Source organism: Heterocephalus glaber, unplaced genomic scaffold (genome assembly GCF_053883595.1).
Source record: "Heterocephalus glaber isolate CG9 unplaced genomic scaffold, H.glaber_assembly_v1.0 deba00000738, whole genome shotgun sequence".
Classification (NCBI taxonomy): Eukaryota; Metazoa; Chordata; class Mammalia; order Rodentia; family Bathyergidae; genus Heterocephalus; species Heterocephalus glaber.
Window position 1 is genome coordinate 1,747,398 of NW_028258161.1, and position 22,290 is coordinate 1,769,687.

The 22,290-nt window shown below is 41.2% G+C and overlaps 1 protein-coding gene across 1 annotated transcript in view; it reads right to left on the reverse strand.

Annotated features, from left to right (window-relative positions):
- Positions 1-1,159: 1,159 nt before the first annotated feature.
- Tmco1 (transmembrane and coiled-coil domains 1) overlaps positions 1,160-22,290 on the reverse strand; it is a 54,235-nt gene continuing 33,104 nt past the window's right edge. The window contains exon 7 of the mRNA XM_004865188.3: positions 1,160-1,674. Coding sequence (XP_004865245.1) covers positions 1,576-1,674 — 99 coding nt within the window. The 3' untranslated portion in view covers positions 1,160-1,575. The remainder of the gene's footprint in view (positions 1,675-22,290) is intronic.

A 22,290-nucleotide genomic window follows, 5' to 3' on the forward strand; every position in this document is an offset into this window, starting at 1 on the left:
CCTGGCAAGTGCAAGGTCCTGAGTTCGACCCCCAGTTCCACAAAGAAAAAAAAAAAAAGAAAAGATATTCCTTAAACTAATCCATACAAGACATACATTTGCCAGGTGTGGTGTCACAGGTCTGTAATCCTAGCACTTAGGAGGCTGAGGCAGGAGGATTCCTGAGAGTTCAAAGCCAGCCTGGGCTCCTTAGTGAGTTCAGAACCAGCCTGAACTACAGAATGATGTCCTGTCTCAAAATCCAAATAAACACTTAAATTTACCCATTGGAGGGCCAGGGATTTAGCTCAGTGGTGCCATGGCCTGCCTCAAAAGCACAAGGTCCCAAGTTCGATCCCCTGGTACCAAAAAAAAAAACCAACTTTTTTACCCATTGGATATTTTATCAATTTCTGTTAGATAAGTTTCTTGTATCCTATACTTTCCCTTTTGGTGGGTCTTCTGTCCCTGAAATATGTCTTTTAATGATTCATTTATCTCAGATTTTGCATGTCTGAAAATGTCCTTCTTTTGCCCCGAGTCTTGTGGTTTGGCTGTGCATAAAATTCTACGGTGCTTTTTTCCCCTCAGCACTTTGAAGATATTGTCCACTCTTCTGGACTCGATGGCTGCTGACGAGAAGTCTGCCGTCGGTTTAACAGTTACGACCCTGCGGATTGCGTGTCTGTCTTCCGCACTGGCACAACTCCCACATCTGAGGAGACGAATGTTAAGTGTACGTATTTAGCAACAGCGTGAGCGAGCACTCCAGGCAGGACGGATTCAGCGGATCACGCGGAGGAGCGAGATATGCGCGGTGGGCACTGAAGGTCCCTGGGACTAAGGGGCAGCTCTGCCAGACGCCTGTGTCCGGAGACCACGCGCACAGGCCGGTGCGGGAGCTCCCTCAGCAGAACGCAGCGGGCCGCCGCAGGGCCCGGTGGGAAGGGCGCTGCCAGGCAGCCTCGCTTTTAAACTCCTCTGATCACGCTTCTTTCCCAGGCTCCATTCCACACTAGGACGAGACTACATTCTGAGCATACGAGGCAAGGATGGTAAAACGGTACTTGAAAAGCTTTTAACTCTTCACGGCCAATGCTTATCCTTATGTTCTGATTACTAAAAACTTGTCTAAAAATATGCAAAACAAAACAAAATAGATCTCTCCTTATAGACAAAATGGTTAGAAATTTGGCTTCTTTATTGATGTTAAGTGACTGGGCTTTAAAAACACAACAAACAGTTCCAATGAAGTTGAGTTACACAGATTAAATTTTTCTTTTAGCTCACCGGTGTTCACGGAGTCAGCTTCCATGGTAGATGGCACACACAGCCTTGAGTCGCTCCCTCAGAAAATATTAAAGCAAGAAAGATTTGTTTTTTCAACATAAAAAATCACCTGAACTTAACTAATTGATGTACTGATTTTAAAAAAATTTCTATGACAAAAAGAACTATCCTGTTAGGTGCCTAATCACATTTAAAAAGTTGAGAAACAAAACGAGATGACGGCCCTACAGCTCTTGCTGTAAAACATGGCCAGTCTGAGGTGAATGCTTAGAAAGAACCACAGGAACTAAAAGCTTCTCCCTGAGTTCAAGAGAACTTTCCAGACGGAGGTGGAGGGCCAAGAAATCCACCTGCCTGCTTGGTGGCAGCTCGTGAAGGGGCAAGGCCAAGAATCTTCTGGATGTTCTGTGAAGAAAACAGTAACAATTGAGTTTTAATATGAAATATGAGGTATTTTTATATAGATCTTAGGCAAGGAGAATGTATGCAAATTAAAAAGTACTGTTATGACTTACAGTAAAATCATTATTGTATTATTCTTTTTTTTTTTTTTTATTGTATTATTCTTTAAAAGGTCTACCATGGAATGAAGATCGCAGACCAGCCCTCTTTACCTGATGGGCCCTAACCAAAGAAGCTTATTTTTTCAAGTGGAACAGCCAAAAAACTTTGTTTGGTCTCACTCTGTAATACAGGCAGCCTTGGACTCATAACCTGAAGGCTGGGATTACAGGCATGTGCCACCACACCCAGCTATTTTTAATTTTTGTGATGCTGGAGTTGAACTGAGGGCCTTGCACATGCTAGGCAAGTGCTCCACCACTGAGCTATACCCCCAGCCTCCAGTTAATCTTTTATTTTTACCACAAACCATATCAAGTATATTCATCAGTTACTTCTTATAGCAGGACCTTTTCTTTGATTATGAGTCTTCTGCCTAGATTTAGTCATTATTGAACTGTCTATAATTTTCAGTTTCAATTCATATGAGGGGTGAAAGATTCAGAAGACTTGCAAAGCAATAGGGATCCAGGTTTTTATAGTTTTTGTTTGTTTGTTTTCTTTTTTTGAGACAGGGTCTCACTATGCAGTTCAGGCTGGCCTTGAACTCACTACGTAGCCTCCATTTCAGGATGATCCTCCTGCCTCAGCCTCCCCAGTGCTGGGATTACAGGTGTGTGCCACCACATTCAGCTTGAGAATTTCAGATTTTTAACACACCCCCCCACACACACACTTTTTCTTTACCTTATCTGTGTCCCCTCTCCCCCATTGGGATTGAACCCAGGGCCTTCATACTCAGCTACATTCCCAGCCTGTTTATGTTTTATTTTGAAACAAGGTCTTGGTTAGTTACTAAATTGCTCAGGGTGGGCTCGAACTTGTGACAGAGTACCAGGATTACAGGTGTGCACCACCATGCCTGGCTCTACCTAAATTATTATCTAATCTAACAATATATATTTTTCAGAAAGTCATCTTTCAGTTAAATTGTTTGGTTTTTCAAATCTTCGTTCTCATTAAAACAACTATTTTTATACTCTGACTTCAGTAGCTAATATAACATTTAATTTAATTATATAAATACCATAACAAGAAAATCAGTATAAACAGGTTTTGGATAAACACCATTGACTTTCCGAAGGCAATGACTAAACTAGCAGGAGCAGACAGCGTAGGAGTACTAACGAGCACTCCTAACTGGACGGCGGGTTCTACAAGGGATGGGGCTGTGAACGAGCAAAGGTTAAGCGAAGGCCAGATGTTAAAAAAGTGTACACCGCAGTTTAGAAGAGAAACCTCAAGAGATCATCTGATTACTATTTTTTTTTTTACTTCTTTAGTTCTTTTATTGGTACATTTTAGGTATACAATTCGTTTACATTTATCATTGGGTGTTTGTACCTGTACATGATGTATCTTGGTTCTTACTTTATTTTTTTCCCCATTACCTGTGCACCCTTCACCCTCCTTCCCTATTTACATAGATTTCATTTCCATTTTTTTTTCTTTTCTCATAGTTTTTCCTTTCCCTCGTTTCCTTTCCCCTCCCCCTCCCTTCACTCCTTCATCTTTGAATCTTTTTTCCTATTTCAAATTATCAATTATTCATTTTAACCCTTATTTACACTATCAGTTTCTCACACTAGTGAATCTATTCAGTATTTACATGTGTCCTATTTATTTCACTTAAGAGTATGGCCTCGATAGGCATCCATTTAGCTATAAATGACTAGTTTTTCATTCTTTATGGCTGAGTAGTACTCCATTTTATTAAAAAAATTTCTTTTTTTTTTTTTTTGCTTTTTTAAAATTTATACATACACGCCCTACCGAGGTCCAGTTTCCAGTTGATGGGCACTTGAGCTGCTTCCAAGCTTTAGCTATCACAAACTATGCCGCTGTAAACATGCGTGCACATATATCACTGTGGCATCATTCTTTTAATTCTTTTGGGAAGATCCCCAGCAGGGGAATAGCTGGGTCAAATGGGACCTCTAGTCGTAGTTCTTTGAGGTATCTCCATACTGACTTCCACAGTGGTTGCACCAGTCTGCACTCCCATCAACAATGGAGAAGGGTTCCTTTCTCCCCACAACCCCACCAGCATTTGTTATTGGTTGATTTCTTGCTAGCAGCCCTTCTTTCTGGGGTGAGGTGGAATCTCAGTGTTGTTTTCATCTGCATCTCTCGAATGACAAGTGATGTTGAACATTTTTTCATATATTTGTTTGCTGCTTTTACTTCTTTGTCTGAGAAATGTCTGTTCATTTCAGATGCCCATTTTTGAATTAGGTCTTTGAATTTGGGGGGTCTGATTTTTTTCAATTCTTTATATATTCTAGATAGCAGTCCTTTGTCTAAGGTACAGCTGCTAAAATTTTTTTCCCATATTGTAGGTTGTCTGTTAGCTCTGTTGGTGGTTTCTTTTGCAGTGCAGAAGCTTTTTAATAAGATGAGATCCCACTTGTTGATTCTTTCTGCTAGTTCCCGTGCTGCTGAAGATTTGTTCATGAAGTCTTTTCCTATGCCAATGTCTTCAAGAGTTCTACCTAACTTATCTTCCAGCAAGTTTCGTATTTCTGTCTTAATATTTAGATCTTTAATCCACTTCGATCTTACTTTAATGCATGGTGATGGGTATGGGTCTAATTTTAATCTCTGGCAGGTTGAAATCCAGTTTTTCCAACACCATTTATTAAACAGGCTATCTTCCCTCCAATGATGGTGCTTGGCTCCTTTGTCAAAGATGAGGTGGCTGAGTATGTCTAGAGTTCTTTCTGCATCTTCTAATCGATTCCACTGATCCTCAGGTCCGTTCCTTTGCCAGTACCATGCTGATTTTATCACAGTAGCTTTGTAGTATAGTTTCAAGTGGGGGATTGTGATACCCCCAGCCATGTCTCTGTTGCTTAGAATTGCTTTAGCTATTCTAGGTCTCTTATGGTTCCAAATGAATTTTTGGATTGTTTTCTCTAGTTCTGTGAAGTATATTGTTGGAATTTCAATTGGCACTGCATTGAATCTATATAGCAGTTTTGGAAGTATGGCCATTTTCACTATATTGGTTCTTCCTACCCAGGAGCAAGGGATGTCTTTCCATTTTCTTGTATCCTCTTCGATCTCTTTTTTCAGAGTACTATAGTTTTCAGTGTAGAGGTCTTTTGCTTCCTTTGTTAGACTGATTCCTAGATATTTCATTTTTTTGAATGCTATTGTAAAAGGAATTGTTTCCCTAATTTCTCTCTCAGTGAGTCTGTTATTTGTGTACAAGAAGGCTATTGTTTTTTGAGTGTTGACCTCGTAACGATCTATTCTACTGAATCTGTCAAATAAGTCTAGAAGTCTTTTGACATAGTTTTTTGGGTCTTCTATGAAAAGTATCATATCGTCAGCAAATAATGACAGTTTAACTTCTTCTTTTCCTATCTTTATTCCTTTTATTTCTTTCTCTTTTCTAATTTCTGTGGCTAATGTTTCCAGAACTATATTGAACAGCAGTGGTGATAGTGGGCATCCTTGTCTTGTTCCTGATTTTAGCGTGAAAGTTTTCAGGTTTTGACCATTTAGTATGATGTTGGCTGTTGGTTTTTCATAGATAACCTTAATCAGATAAAGACCTTCTATTCCAATTTTCTGTTGGGTTTTTATCATGAATGGGTGTTGGATTTTGTCGAATGCTTTTTCTGCATCTATTGAGATGATCATATGGTTTTTGTTCTTGACTCTGTTAATATGGTGTATTACATTTACTGATTTACGAATGTTGAACCATCCTTGCATCCCTGGGATAAATCCAACTTGGTCAGGGTGTATGATCTTCTTGATGGCCCTCTGTATTCTGTTTGCCAGCATCTTGTTGAGGATTTTTGCATCTATGTTCATTAGGGAGATTGGCCTATAGTTCTCTTTTTGGGTTGGGTCTTTCCCTGGTTTTGGAATCAAAGTAACACTTGCTTCCAGGAATGAATTTGGAAGTATTTCTTCCCTTTCAATTTCCTTGATGAGGTTAAAGAGTAATGGCATTAGTTCTTCTTTAAATATCTTGTAAAATTCAGCAGTGAAGCCATCCGGACCTGGGCTTTTATTTGTTGATTTCTGTTGGATCTGTTGTGACTTCATCTTTTACATTCTTAATTGCATGTATTTGTGTCTTTTCTTTCCTTTTTTTGATAAGGTTGGCTAAAGGTTTATCGATTTTATTTATTCTTTCAAAAAACCAACTCTTTGATTCACTGATTTTTTGTATTGTTCTCTTAGTCTCCATTGCATGGATTTCTGCCCTAATCTTTATAATTTCCTCTCTTGTATGAGCTCAGGATTCATTATGGTCTTTTTCTTCTAGGAGCTTGAGGTTCTGCATTAGGTTATTTATCTGAGTTTTCTCTGTTTTCCTAATATGGGCATTCACTGCTATGAATTTCCTGCGTAGACCTGCTTTCATTGTGTCCCATAGATTCCTGTATGTTGTACTGGCATTTTCATTTACTTGTAGAAACTGTTTAATTTCTTCTTTAATTACTTCTGTGACCCATTGGTTGTTCAAGAGGGTGTTATTCAGTTTCCATGTGTTTGTTGCGGTTTTGCAGTTTCTTATGTTATTGATCTCCAATTTTATTGCACTATGGTCTGATGATATACAGGGCATAACTTCAATTCTTTTATATTTACTTAGATATGTCTTACAAGCTAGCATGTGGTCTATTCTGGAGAATGACCAGTGTGCAGCCAAAAAGAATGTGTATTCTGATTTTGTGGGGTGGAACAATCTGTAAATATCTATTAAGTCCATTTCTTCAATAGCTTGGTTCAGTTCTAGAATTTCCTTGTTAACTTTTTGTCTAGATGATCTGTCTATTTGTGATAGTGGGGTATTGAGGTCTCTCACTACAACTGTGTTAGTGTTTATTTGTTCTTTCATGTCTATTAATATTTGTTTTGTATAGTTGGGGGCATTTGTATTTGGTGCATATATATTTAGGATTGTCATCTCTTCCTCTTGGATTGTTCCCTTCACAAGGATGTAGTGACCATCTTTGTCTCTCTTAATTAGTTTTGGTTTGAAATCTACTTTGTCTGCAAATAAGATTGCTACCCCTGCTTTCTTCTGGGTTCCTGTGGCCTGGAGAACTGTTTTCCATCCTTTTACTTTCAGTCTATGAGTTTTTTTGAGTTAGGTGTGTTTCTTGTATACAGCATATTGTTGCATTTTCCTTTTTAATCCATTCTGCCAGTCTATTTCTTTTGATTGGTGAATTGAGGCCATTAACATTGAGGGTTATAATTGATAGAGATTGATTTATCCTTGTCATGATGTTTTACTTTTGTTGGCTATTTTATTTCTTATTTTTTCCCCCTTTCCCTTTAGTGTCTTACCTTGCCTGGTGGCTTCCCTCTGTTGGGCCTCATGGAGTTGTGACCTTCATTGCTTTTTTCTAGGATATTGTTTAGAATTGCTTGTAGTGCTGGTTTGGTATTCATGAAATTTCTCAGGTGTTCTTTGTTGTGGAAGTATCTAATTTCCCCATCGATTTTGAAAGATAATTTTGCAGGATATAACAGTCTAGGTTGGAAGTTATTTTCTTTTAGGGCTTGAAATACTTCACTCCAGGCTCTCCTTAATTTGAGGATTTGTGTTGAGAAGTCTGCTGTGATTCTGATGGGCTTTCCTTTGTAGGTGATTTGTTTCTTTTCTCTTACTGCTTGTAGGATTTTGTTTTTCTGTTGGGTTTCTGGGATCTTGACTATTATATGTCTAGATGTAGATTTTTTTTTGATCATGGCTAGTTGGAGTTCTATATGCCTCACTTATCTGTATGTCCAATTCTCTACCTGTGTCTGGGAAGTTTTCCACTATTACTTCTGTGAACAGTTTTTTTTATGTCAATTGTGCTGTTTTTTCATGGACTCCTATCAGTCTTATATTATTCTTCTTTGCATCATCTAGCAGTTGTTGGATTGATTTCTCATGGTCCCTTACTATTTTTAAGAAATCTCTATTTTCATGGTCTCTAACCGTGATCCTGTCTTCTATATCTGATATTCTATCTTCAGATTCCCTTAATCTGCTATGGATACTTTCAATGGAGTTTTTGATCTCCTGAATATCTGTTTGAATCTGTTTCATGGATTTCATTTCTTATGTTGGGTGATCATGGTTTCCATTTCTTTCTTACGCTGAGTATTCATGGCTTCCAGAATGTTTCTGAGCTCATCTATTTTTTTTATCTGTTTCTGTTCTAGATCCTCTAATCATGTCTTTCACTCTGCTCATCATCTCTGTAGATATCTGGGAGATTATTTCTGCTTTGAATTTTTCTAGAGCCTCATTCCTCTGTTTTGTTACTTCCTGTGCTATCAGTTCTGGGTATCCAGGTGGTTAGTTATGGGACTTTTCCATCTCATTTCCTCCAGGATTTACCCTTGGTGGGGTGGAAGTCTCAGTTTGTGTCTTAATTAAATGTCTTTTCATTTTTGTTTTTGGTACTGTCCTTGGTTTAACTCCTGGTTGATAGTTTGAAATTGCTTATTGTAGGTATCTTTGTTGCTTGTAATTAGAACCCTTATGGAATGATTGCTTCTCAGAGGTGTCTTCCAGATATAGCTGGTCTTTAAGTTTTGAGTCTCTAATGACTCTAAGGCTATCTCATTTTCCTTATACTAGGAAGGTTCATTGACTAGATCAATACCAACACCTTAGCCCAAGTGATACAATTAGCAACACCATTGCATCAAGTACATCTTTGAAAATGACATTTTGTGGTAGTTATTAATCTATCACCATTAGCTGTGTGAATTAAATCAAGATCGAGGACCAACCCAAAATATAGTGAATAAACTCTTCAATATAACAACTTTACCCTTTGGGATGGGGAGTTGGAAGGGGCTGGGGAGGGAGGGACAGATGGGAAGAAGGATAGGGGAAGGTTAGCAGTGTGGTCAGAGGACACAGGTGAGAAGGAAAAAGAGAATAATAGGAAAATAATGAAGAACTCCGCATGAGGGCCAGAACAGGGACAGAAAGGGAGATGAACAATGTGGGAGAGCAAAAGAGTTGAGTGTAATAAAGAGAGAAAGGAGAGAGAAACGAAAGAAGAAAAGAAAAGAAAAAAAGGAGAGAAAAACAAATATTTGCAAAGAGTAGGGAAAAAATTAAAGATAAGAAGAGCAAAAGAAAAAAAAGAGAAAAAAACCAAAATAATAAAACTAATTTTGGGAATAAAAAATAACCATGAAGATGAAAGGCCTCTTTCAGGGTATGTCTCTGCTGTCAAAATAGACAACATGGGTTGCAGTGTGCAGATATAAGTCAATGAATCTCAGCAAGCTAGTCGCAGACCCATGAGATTGAGGCAGATTTCTGGCTGCAAGTCCCAAGTTGAGCTCCCTGTCCTGTAGGGTTGAACTCTGCAGAGTTGTATTGCACGTTCCAGCTGCCCTTCCCCTGAAGATAGTCCTGGTCCTGATGGGAGGTGAAGATGACTCCAACTTACCCAGTACAGTGGTCTGGTGGTCTGGTGTCCTCTGCGTCTTTGCAGTGTGGAACCAGGTGGCTGTACAGAGGACCGGGGTGTGTGTGTGTGTGTGTGTGTCCAGTGGATTGCTACGGTGTCCTTTGACCTGCCTGTCTGCAGCGGGTTGATTCAGCGCGTTCGGCGTGACTCGTGACGTTGCTATGGCGTCTGCAGACCTGCCTGTCGGCGCATTCCGTGGGACTCCCATTTGATTACTCTTGTTCAATCCTTTCACTTAGTTGAAAAGATGTGATGGTTTGTCCAAAATTACAAAGCTAACTTAAGAGCAGAAGGAGAATAAAAACAAACATGTTTTGATCCTTAATCTAGTGGGTTCTCTTCCACAATACCTCCTACGTTAAAGTTCTAGGCTTTAGAACACACTGCATCCTTTGGTAGGAAACTGTGCACACACTGAACTAGTCACTCAGCAGTCACTAAATGGTCAGTCACAGTGGGCACACCTGTTATCCCAGCACCCGAGGCTGAGGGAGGAGGATCAAAAACAAAAAAGAAGTTCAAGCCCAGCCTGGGCAACTTAATAATGTAGTGAGAATTTGTCTCAAAATAAAAAATAGGGCCGGGGATTTAGCTCAGTGGTTCTGCCACCTGCCTCACAAGTGCAAGGATCTGAGTTCGATCCCCAGTACCAAAAATAAAAAATTTTTAAAATTTACTATGTAAATAGGGATGGGCGGAGGGGGTGAAGGGTGCACAGGTAATGGGGGAAAAAAAAAGAACCAAGATATATCATGTACAGGAACAAACACCTAATGATAAATGTAAACGAATTGTACACCTAAAATGTACCAATAAAAGAACTAAAATTTTTTTTTTAATTTAAAAAATAAAAAAAAGCTGAGGGGGTAGTTCAGTGTAGAGTCCTGGGTTGTATCTCTAGTACCACCATAAAAAAAAAGTTTCTGAGTACCCATTGGTTGTAAAACATTCTGAGAAAAGCCAGACCTAGGCTTCTTTGGAAGTGTAGGCTCCCTCGGTCCTTTGTCATGAAAAATGATGGCCACTGCAGCCAGGAGTATACAGGTTTCTGAGATAACACTGCCAGAATATAATGGAGTGTTTAAATATACCAGACTTTAACAACTCATTTAAATTATATTTACAATGAAACAGTTCAATACATATATTTTGCAGTACTATTGCTTGTTCTTAGAGGAGAAATCTGGAAATAGGTTAAGAAAAAAATCAATCATTAGGAGATTGATCAGGCTACAAGGTGAAGAACAATCTGAATGTGTGTTATTTTTATAACAGACCTTCATGCCTACCTCCAAAAGAACCCAATGCATAAAGCAATAATAAAGTCAAGTAATATTATATCCCCAATTTCCCATCTTTTTTTGAGACAGGGTCTCATTTTGTAGTCCAGGCTGACCTTAAACTATGTAGCCCAGGCTGCCCTCAAATTTGCAGTGATCTTCCTGCCTCAGCCTCCTGAGTGCTGGGATTACAGGGGTGTGCCGCCACTCCCAGCACCACTGTTTTTACTTACTCCATCACTACTACCTGAATATCTGCAGTATATTCAGCACTATACTGGACATTATGGGAAATCAGTTTAAAGATAAAAGTTGAAAGAAGACATTACAGAGTGTATCACGATAAATACACTTATCCAGTTAACAAATACAGTAACAAAGTCTAGACAAAGTATACAAAGGCTCTCTGCTTGGTTATTCTAGAGACGGGTTGATTAAGTGAGTCCTTAACATTTCAGAGATGAAAAAGCAGTTTAAACATCTCTGACACCTTCTGAAACACAGGCCTAAAGTTGTGGCTGAAAGGAAGACAAGCACATTCTGAAGGAACAGGACACTGTGGGGGCAGACTGGGGCCAGCCGGGAGTGCACACCACTCGCTCCAGACGGACAGCTCCAACCGCAGCAGAGTGCTGAGCGGGGACCTTGTAGCACAGCTGAGGCCAGGGGAGTCCTGCTGTCACAGACTCCCCTCGGGGACTAAATTACATGTGCCTCTTATATTACTGGAGTATTTGTATTTTAATATAAAGGCTCTGCATTCACCGCCTACAATCTCATCCTTTAGTAGAAGTCTGAACAATGTTTACATTCCTACAGACGTACAAATGAAACCTGGGTCTTCTTTTCTTAAAATTTCTCCTGCTTCCCTGTCAGTGAGATCTTTCCCTCTAAAACACGTGTAGGAACCAAGTGATGGGCTTCAGACACAGCCAGTCTCGGTAAAAAGCCGAGTGCCCACTATCTCACCACACAAGAATAACCACCTACTTGTTTTTGTTTTTTGAAAGGGTCTCGCTACATAGTTCAGGCTGGCCTCAAACTCACTGTGTAGCACAGGCTGGCCTTGAATTCAGTGATCTTGCCTCCTCGGCCTCCCAAGTGCCGAGATCACAGGCATGTGCCACCCCGCCTGGCCCATCCTACATTTCTATGCACTCAAAGGTTTACTAATCATTCTAAGTGCTAGATCGTAGCCCACTGTCAGATGAGAAGTTGCAGCAGAGGTTACAAGTCAGGAATTGAACTGACGTAAATCAAGCTACGGCTTTTCTCTATTAAACTGCCTCTCTGTAACAGATTTCTATTTTATGAATAAAAAAATCAGGTAACAGCCCTATTTTTTTAAAAAACTACAGTTATGAAGATTGTTGGATGAGCACATCATAGAAAAATACAAATATTATATTAAATGACTAAATGTTTACACACATATTCTCTCTACACATAATAGAAATTCTGTATTATAACTATGCACAAATGCATATAAACCAAAATGCACACAGTGCACAACCACAAGAATAATCCTTAATAGCCTGGTGTGGTGGTGCACGCCTGTAATCTCAGCACTTGGGAGGATGAGGCACAACTGCTGCAAGTTTGAGGCCAGCCTGGACTACATTGTAAGTTCAAGGACAGCCTGAACTACATAGTAAGACCCTGCTCCAAAAAAAAAAAAAAAAGAGGGGGTGGGGATTTAGCTCAGTGGCACAGCACCTTCCTCAAAAGCACAAGATCCTGAATTCAATCCCCGGTACCGGGGAAAAAAAAGAATAACTCTTAGTGAGGCTGGGGATGCAGCTCTGAGGTACAGTACCTGCCTCGTGTGCCAGGCCCTGAGGTCCCACCTAGCCCCCCAAAACAAGAAACAGAGCCCTAATGTAAACTATGGATCTGGCGAAGTGTCTGAGTGTGTTCCTCAAGTGTAATAAAGGTGCCACTGGGTGGGGGGCGGGCACTGATGGAAGAGGAGGGGTTCAGGCTGCGGCCAGGGACACACACAAGACATCTCTTTCGCTGCAATTTTGCTATGAACCTAAAATTGACAAGAGGGGAGGAGAAGGGGACATAAAACGAAGCTGTGTTACGCGCATGTATTAACTCCCCGTGGTAAATGTAAATCAGTTTGTACTGTAAATGTGTACTAATAAAAATTTTAAAAGACTTTAAGAAAATATAGTGAACCGATAGTTGTATTAATAATTAACTATACTCCTTTTTCTCTCTCTCTTTTTTTTTTTTGGTACCGGGATCAAACTTGGGACCTTGCGCTTGCTAGGCAGGCGGCGGCACCACTGCGCTAAACCCAGGCCTCGTATACTCCTTTTTCTCATACCTCGCCTTCTCTAACCTTTGGAAACGCTGTACTGCTCAACAGGGAAATTTAACGGCTCATCAGCCAGGGTGGTGGCACACACTTGCAATCCAGCTACTCCGGAGGCTGAGGCAGGAAGAAATCATGTTCAAGCCTAGCAATTTAGTGAGATCTTGTCTCAAAAAATAAAAAGGGCTGGAGATGTACCTCCGCGGTGAACAGTTACTGAGGGCCCACGCTGGGCTAGGCATGGATCTGACCCTTTGTATGTATGCCATTCCCTTCTCACAACAGCTCGGTGAAGCGGGTGTTACTGTGACCCCTGCAGGAAGACAAGGAGAAACGCCAACTCTGAGGCGGCGATTCACTCCTCACCGAGCACCAGCTGAGCCGCACCTTTGTGTTTTCAACCTTACCCATTAAACTTGATCTGACTGCTCCCCTCTGTCTCAATTCTCCTCCTTGAGATCAATTTTCAGGCCCTTCAAATTAGCGAGATTTAGTAAAACATGTGCACTTTCCTAAAAGACCTTAGGGGTTTTTTTTGTATATCCTTTTATTGGTACATTTTAGGTGTACAACATAATGACATTTATCATTGGAGATATGCATCTTTACACACTCTCTTGGTTCTTATTTTTCCCCCTTCCCCTGCCCTCCCTTCAACCCCTCCATCCCTCCCTATTTACAAAGACTTTGTTGACCTTAGGTTTTTTGGGGGGTTTTTTTTGGTACCGGGGATCAAACTCAGGTCCTTGCCCTTGTGCAGCAGGCAGGGAAACCACTGAGCTAAATCCCTGGCCCAAAAGACCTTAGTTTTAATATACAATGAAGATGCTCTGGAAGAAAACACAAATGCAGAATATAGTAAGATATGGTCAGGTTTGGAGAAAACATAAAATGATGTTGAATGTCCAGTTCTGTGTAATAGGGTGACAACTGAAGAGGGTATGTGAGACAGGAAAAACAAACAAACATCTTCCCATGATCACATCTTTTACTGACAGGAAATTCAGAGAAAAACGACGTCAGAAATTATATTCCTTCCACTTTCCAAAGGGTAAGAATCGGTGATTCAAGAATCGGTTGCTACCTGGATATTTTGGGACGTTCCAGGCCACTGGCAATAAACACACTCTGCTCCATTTTACTCCCCAGTCATTCAGCAAAAATAACTTGGCTGTAGCAAGCCTCAGCTCGTTCTGTTAGCTGCTCCAGCACTGACGAACAGCCTCTGCTTCCAGTTAGCCAGGACACGTCATCAGTTCCTGCACATAATCTTTACCATACCAAGACAGCTTTGTGTACAGCCCAACCACTTCAAATGTGCCCCACAATATTCCCAGGATTCTCACATTACACCTACACAAATTATTTTTGGAGACGAATATAAAGATTAAATATTTACTGGAACACTGACGGTATAGTGAGATAGCTGAAATAACACTGGACTAGACGAGTACTTGTGTCCCAGTACAGACAAACTATGCATACAAAGAAACAACCAGATAGCTTTTTCTCAATTTCCTTACCTTCTCAGCCTTTTGCCTAAGATCAAGGGTAAAAATGGAAGTGATTAGATCAATAGTTTTTAGACACTTTAAGCCATAGAATCCCTTTTTTTTAGTTTTATGAGGCAGGGTCTCGCTATCTCACTATGTAGCCCAGGCTGGCCTCAAATTCACAGGAATCCTCCTGCCACAGCCTCCCAAGTGCTAGGATTACAGGCGTGCATTATGATGTTCAGCCACTTTCTTTAAATAAAATCTGGTGTGACAACCCAGTACAAAAAACAAAATAGGGTTGGGGACCAGAAACCCCCTGCTGGGTCCTATTTTTTGACTCCTCCCTTCCCACTAAGCACCTTCAAAGGAGCCACAGTTCCCCATGCCTCTAACATTCTGGAATGTATCTGTTGCTATAAAACCTATTCCAAGCCTGGTGTGATAGAGCGCACCTGTAAGGCAGGAGGAACGAGGTGAGTTTGAGGCCATCCTAAGCTACATAGTGAGACCCTGTCTCAAAAACAAACAAACAAACAAACACACACCCAAAGCCAACTAATTGTATTGCAGATCTCAACATATACCTTACAAAGTATAAATGAATACTCTGAAAGAAGGATGTTCAGATCAAATCCGCACCGGGGCAACTCCACTTCCTCTGTAATGTTGAACAAGTACTGACTGACCCAAGGCCGCCTTTATAATGGTCTTTTCTGCTGGAGTCAGATCCAGCAATAGTCTCTTCCTCTCTTTTTTCTTCCCTTCCTTTCCCATCTTTCCAGTGAAAATGTCCCCAGATTTTTTAAAAAGCTCATAATGGAGGGCAGGGTCCAGTTGGTGCCATGTGGGGTATCTAATATACTCACAATGTAGTCTAAAGGACAGGGTTCAGGGCCCATGGCAGCTTCAATCTGAGAGGGAGAATCTTGGAAAACAGCCAACTGCAGGAGAGCCCCATATTTTGCACATAGCCTCTTCCCAGATCTCCACGTGCCTCAAACTGCGTGTGTGAGGTAGCCTCTAAGCCCAGCCAAGACTGAAGTTACTGACCTGAGATTCCAGCTGCCACTTACACGAGGGAGACAGCTTTGGATTTGACCAATGCTAGGTGCTAAATGTTTATGTGCCCCCCAAATTCCTGTGTTGAATCCTAATCACCAAGGGGGATGGAATTAAAAAGAGGGACATTTAGGAGGTGATTAGGTGATGAGGCCTCCACCCTTACCAGTGGGCTCAGAGCCTTTATTAAACAAACAAGCAAACAAACAAACAAAAAAGGCCCAGAGCTACCTTGTCCCTTCCACCACATGAGGTTATGGCTGAGCCAGGCAAGAAACAGGTCCTCACCAGACAGTGCCATTGCCTTGATCTTGAACTAGGCTAAGCATTTATGAACTCTCCAGCTTACAGCATTTGGTTTTAACAGTGCAGAAAGACTAAGACAAGTGCCAAGTCAAATGCCTGTTTAAACAAACAAACAAACTGACCAGTACTCTTCTAAAGAAAAAGACTCTACAATCTACATGCACAGTGCCCAGCATATAATCCAAAATCATAAGACATATCAAGAAACAGGGCAATACAACTCATACACAGAAAAGGCAACAGACAGAGTCCAGATTCCAAAGAGTGCATCTCCCTACCTTCTGTTATGAGCTTCTTAAAAAATAAAATCGAACATCTTGCCTTCCAGCAATAAATTAAAATGTAAAACATTCTCCTTGACAGATCCTCAAAGAGGCATCTAAATGGGAGATGGAAAGATGGGAAAGGGAGAGAAGGGGAGGGAGAGAAACAGGGTGGGGGTTTTTTATTGTCATTTATTTGTTTTTGTTTTGAGACAAGGTCTTGCCAGGTAGCCCAGCTGACCTCAAACTCATAATCCTTCTCCCTCAGCCTGCCAAGTACTGGGACTGTCGGTGTTCACCACTGGGCCCAGCTGGGAGACTAAATAACAGTGCCCAGGGACACTGTGCTGGCTTCCATCTGGATGTCCCTAGCAGCCTCGAGGACTCAGAGGTGGGAACTCTGGAAGGTGACCAGAGTGTGGGGCTCATAGCTGATATGCTGTTAAGAGGGGGGCCTGGATGGAAGTCGTGGGTCACAGGGGCTGTGGCCTGGAACACCGGACCTCATCTCTCTCCTGCTCTTCCCTTCTCTTTCTGCTTCCTGGACGCCAGGCAGTGAGCAGCTTTCCCTCTGTGATGCCCCTGTGCCAGGTCACCCTGCCCTGGAGAGAGCTATGGACGGAAACCTCCTCTCGTGGGTGTTGGGTATTGTGGCCTGGTGACAAAGTAACTAAGACAGACACAAAAGAAAATATAAATGAACAAGGAGGCAATCTGGAGTGGCAGGGTGGGGAGATAGACAGACTTGAAAATTCAGGAACTAAAAACTATATCTGGAAGTTAAACATCACTGGATGGGTTTAGGATTAACCAAGACTATAGATGACGGAGGACTCAGTAAGCTTGAGGTGAAATCAACAAATTATCTATGGAACAGAGAAAATGGATTTTTAAAAATTAAATAAAACCTTGGTGTATTGTTGCTGGACAACACTTAAAAGACTAAAGTAAAGAGTTCCACAAGAAGTAGGAAAGAATAAGACAAAATATTTGAAGAGGGCCAGGGATTTGGCTCAGTGGTTTTGAAGCCTGCTGTGCAAGCACAAGGACCCGAGTTTGATCCCTGGTACCAAAAAAAAGAAAAAATTTGAAGAAGCAGTGGCTGAAACTTCCCCACATTTAATGAAAACCATAAACCCTAGCGAAATGAACTTTGTTTGAAAGCACCCTCGGCACATTACAGTGATGTTTCTGAGGAATATTTTTATAAGAGAAAACCTGAAAGCCAGAGAAAAGTGACATATTACTTACAGAAACAGAAAGATATGAAGGATTTTTTTTTTCAGTACTGGGGATCGAACTCAGAACCTTGCACTTGTGAGTTAGGCTTGTTATCACTGAGCTAAATCCCAGGCCCCAGTATGAAGGATTTTTTTTTTTTTTGGTACCGGGGATTGAACTCGGGTCCTTGCGCTTGCGCAGCAAGCGATGAAACCACTGAGCTAAATCCCCAGCCCTGAATGATTTTTAAAGAACAATGAAGGCCACAAGACAGCAGAAGGTATTTAAAATGCTGAGAGCATTAAAACAAAACACCACAATAACAACAAAAAAAGTCAACCCAGAATTCTATATGCAGCGAAAATAGAAGGAAAAATGGAAACAAAGCTTTTGTACACAGGGACGGGCCGGGGCTTGAGGGGGGAGAGGGATAAAACAAAATTTTATAAAAAGAGTCAGGATATTTTCAGATAAAGATTAAAAGAATTGTAATCAACAGACTTGACTGTAAGAAGTACAAAAAGAGAGAGAGATCAATGTTGAATTGTGAGGAAAAGGAGGCACAGTCTTAGCAGTGTTTCACTTCCTGTTACACCAACTAACAGTCCCCACATACGTTCCTGTCTCACTATTTCACTCATGTTGCTTTCTCCTGGAAAGCTCCTACCCATTCTTCAGCAAAAAACACAGACCATATAGTTGTGCACAGCTATAATCCCAGCACTCTGGGTGGCTGAGTCAGGAAGATCCCAAGTTCAAGCCTAGCCTGGGCAACCCAGTGACTCAATGAGACCCTGTTTCAAAATAAAAATGGAAAAATGCTGGGGATGCAGCTCAGTGGAAAGGCGCTGGGTTCAATCCCCCGTACCACAAACAAACAAAAACTACAAGTCAAATGTCCTCTGCAATAAAATCTTAGTTGCACAGAATTAATCCCTGTGGCCATTATGCTTCCATAGCATTTTTTTCATCCTATGGAATTTTGAAAGCGCGTGTGCACGTGCACACGCGCGCGCGCGCGCGCGCGCGCACACACACACACACACACACACACACACACACACACAGGGGCATCAACCATCCTACTACTAGTTATAGGTCTGTTTTCCCACCTAGACTAGTTCCAGAGTAGAGACAACTGCTTCTCACCCATCCATTTTAGTATCAAAGAAAAATTCCTGGCCTAGTACAAAGCCTAGAATTAATGACAGGGAGTCACTCTTCAACACCCTGAACCCTGGGCATTGAAACAATGTACAAAGAGATCGGATTAAGGTGATGCTTGAATACTTTGTTTTTCCGAATTAGGAGTTAGGTGCCATTTTCTGGAGGACTTGCAATATCTAAGTGGTTTGAAGTTTAAAACTATAAATAAAGACACTCTGTCTGTGGATGAACAATACTGGTGCTATTGCTGCCCCCCAAAATCCAGGTGCTAGACCCCTGATCCCTGATAACACAATTGGGAGGTGAGCCCCAAAGAGGCTATAGGCCTTGAGGGTGGAGGAAATGGGTCAAGGCCATGGGCAAGGGCGTGGGCTGGGTATGACAGAAGTAGGTCACTAGAAACAGGAGAGATCAGCCTCTCTCCCCTCTCTCTTTCTTCCCCACTTCTTTTTCTCTCTTCACTTCTGGCTTCAGAAGTGATGATACGGCACAAAGGTTCTCCCAGATGCTCACTCCTTGATCTTGGCTTTCCTGGGCCTGGTTTTAGGTATTCTGTTATAGCTGCACAAAACACACTAAGACAACTGGTATCAGCAAATTAAGCTCCAAGCTCTATAACATGACATAAATTAGTGAAGAGGTACAGGAGATGCCAGGCGTATAGTCTATCACATTGCTGACTTCAGGATATGGTAACATAGCCGGGCATGGTGGCACATGCCTGCAATCTCAGCTACCAGGAGGCTGAGGCAGGATGATTTTGAGTTCAAGCCCAGCCTGTGCAACTTAAAGAGACTCTGTCTCAAAATAAAAAGGACTGGAGAAGCAGCTCAGTGGAAGAGTGCCCCTGGGTTTCATCTTCCATGTTGGAAAAGAAAAATGCTGAAACTAACATAAATGAAATAAGTTTTAAAATGTGCTAGTGATATATCAACATTCTCTTTTTAAATTTTACTTCTGCTCAGCTTTGTGGTATACTTAGCAAATTAAAATTGTACATATTTAAAGTGTGCAGTTGGGCATAGTGGCACATGCCTATAATCTCAGCACTTGGGAAGCTGAGGCAGGAGGATCACCGTGAGTTCAAGGCCAGCCTGCACTACAAAATGAGGCCCTGCCTCAAACAAAACAAAACAAAGTGTACAGAGTGTTGGAGGCTTTCTGTTTATTTTTGTTTTGTGGTACTAGGGACTGAACCCAAGGCCTTGCATATGCTAAGCAAGTGCTCCACCACCAAGCTACATCCCCAGCCAAAAAGTTTTGACATATGAGTGTGATTGAAATACACAGTGAATGTTTACATTAAAAAAAAAAAAGTATCACAGTAAAAGACACACTCCTGTTAATCTCCCTCAAAATACCCGCCTTGATTTGAACCAACTTATCCTATCACTCTTGGCACTTTCGGAAGCAGTTTTGGAAGTTCTCTTTTGTGTTTTTACAAGGCAGGATCAAAAACACAGTAAATGGTGCTGCTGAGGGCCCTCCAACGAGAAGGCAGGCCTGTAAAACATCACTGTGTGTCCTCATGCACCTCATCACCAGACCCGGCACTGTGCGACTCCTGGCTCTTGACAAAGTCAAGATGACCATGGAAGGCAAAAGTTTTGAATAGATTCAGGACACCGAGGCAGACAGGACAGTGCAACTAAAGAAGACTTTTGGAACTCACAAGAGGACTTCCAGGAATGCTCCAGAAAGTGGCAAGAATGGTGGGATGAGGATGTTCAAACCAAGGGGGAGGATTAATGAGGATTTTGAGGTGGATCAATGAAAATGTGTCTTTATGGTAATATATATATAATATATTTATTTTTTGGTACCGGGGATCAAACTCAGAACCTTGCGCTTGCGAGGCAGGCGGTGGAACCACTGAGCTAAATCCCCAGCCTTATATAATATATTTTTAAGTTTAAGCATTGACTGTATGTTTGATCATTCCCCATATGTATACATTGTGGAATAACTGCCACAGTCAAGCTAATTAACATCCATCACCTCACATAGTTTCCATTTCTTTAGAGAACATGGAAGATCTATTCTTTTTAGCAAATTTCATGATTAGAATACAGTTATTATTAACTATAGTCACCATGCCGTACATCAGATCTCCAAAAACTACTCACTGCACACACCCGAAGCTTTGTTGAGCAACAACTCCCTCTGCGCAGCAACCAATTTCCCCAGCCTCTGGTTACCACCACCCTACTTTCTGCTTCTGTGAGTTTCGCTTTTTTAGGTTCCACAAAATCCTTTGCCTGACTTACAAAAGCCAAACTATGATGAAGTTTACTTTTATCGCTGTCCTGAGCACAGAGATCTGTTGAAGACACTGACAAAACTCTCACTGTACTTTTCTAGACTATAATCATACTGACTTATATATTAAAGTATGAGTAACAACAGGAAAAAAAAGATAAGCTTTTCTTTCCACTTTTCCTCAAAACTACTGATCTTTTTTTGTTTTTTTTGGTACCGGGGATCGAACTCAGGACCTTGCGCTTGCGAGGCAGGCACAGGTGCCACTGAGCTAAATCCCTGACCCTACTGACCCATTTTTATTTTCAGGGAAGAGAGAATTTGCCAGGTGTGGTGGCAAGCACCGATAATCCTAGCCTTCAGGAAGCTGAGGCAGGAGAACCAAGGCCAGCCTGAACTACATAGTGAGATCCTCTCTCAAAAAAAACAAAAAAAAAGAAGAGGGAATTCTACTTATAGCTTTCATTGTCACATAAATAGCAGATAATAGACCAGTTTTCCCCTGGCTGTTTACCAGGTATCAGGTACTTTACATTAAGGTCATCATTTACTCAACCCATTTCTGACTCATACTGGTAACAGTAAAAGGGAGTGGAGTGTGGGAGGGAGCCATTCATTTTGAGGAGTTCAAGAAATTTATGTGTTTGTCTTTCTAGCTATTTATTAGTGGTAACCTAGGGCCTTCAGGCTGAGCTGCATCCTAACACTTATTTTTTTATTTTGGGATAGGGTCTTGCTAAATTAGCCAGACTGGACTTGAATTTGCAATCTTCCTGCCTCAGCCTCCTAGAGTTGTGAGATTACAGGTATCAGCCACCACTCCCAGCTCCTTTTCATTCTTGAATTCCATGGCAACCTTGCACTAAGGTAACACCTCTCTGCGAAACTGGCTAACTGACCATTTCTTTTGCTGGGAAACACACAAAGAAAACAGTTAGCTAATCACTAAACATGAAGGAGTAATAACAAAAGATAAAAAGATAAGCTAGGCATGGTAGTGCATGCCTGCCTGTGATCATGATGCCAGCACTCAGAATCAATGCAAGTTCCAGGCTAGCCTGAGCTACACAGTGAAACCCTGTCTCAAAAAACCAAAAGAAAAAAAAGGAAGCAAGAAAAAGGTAAAATGGGAAAAGGTAGTTAAGATTTATTTACAACTGATATTTCTATTTGGGGCTGGAAGACAAACCCTAACTTAAAAACACCCCGAAAGGGTGTGTGTGTGTGTGTTGGGGAGGATTGGCTGATTTGTTTTAAGTGTGACTGTAAAAACAACCAAGGCAAGGGCCAGGCATTTAGCTCAGTGGTTCCACCACCTGCCTCCAAGCGGAACGAACAACCCAAGTTCGATCCCCGGTACCAAAAAAAAAAAACCTCAACCAACTCAGGCCAGGGATGTAGCGCCTGCCTAGCAACAACAAGACCCTGAGTTTGATTCTTGGTACCAAAAAAAAAAAAAAACCCAACCAACTCATAATATTTCTTTTAAAAAAATTTTTATTTAATATTTCTACATTATTGCTATCTGATTATCTCATTATGGAGAAATTTTGTTTTATTTTATTTTTGAGACAGGTTCTCGCTTTGTAGTGCGGGCTATTCTTGAACTCACTATGTAGCCCAGGCTGGCCT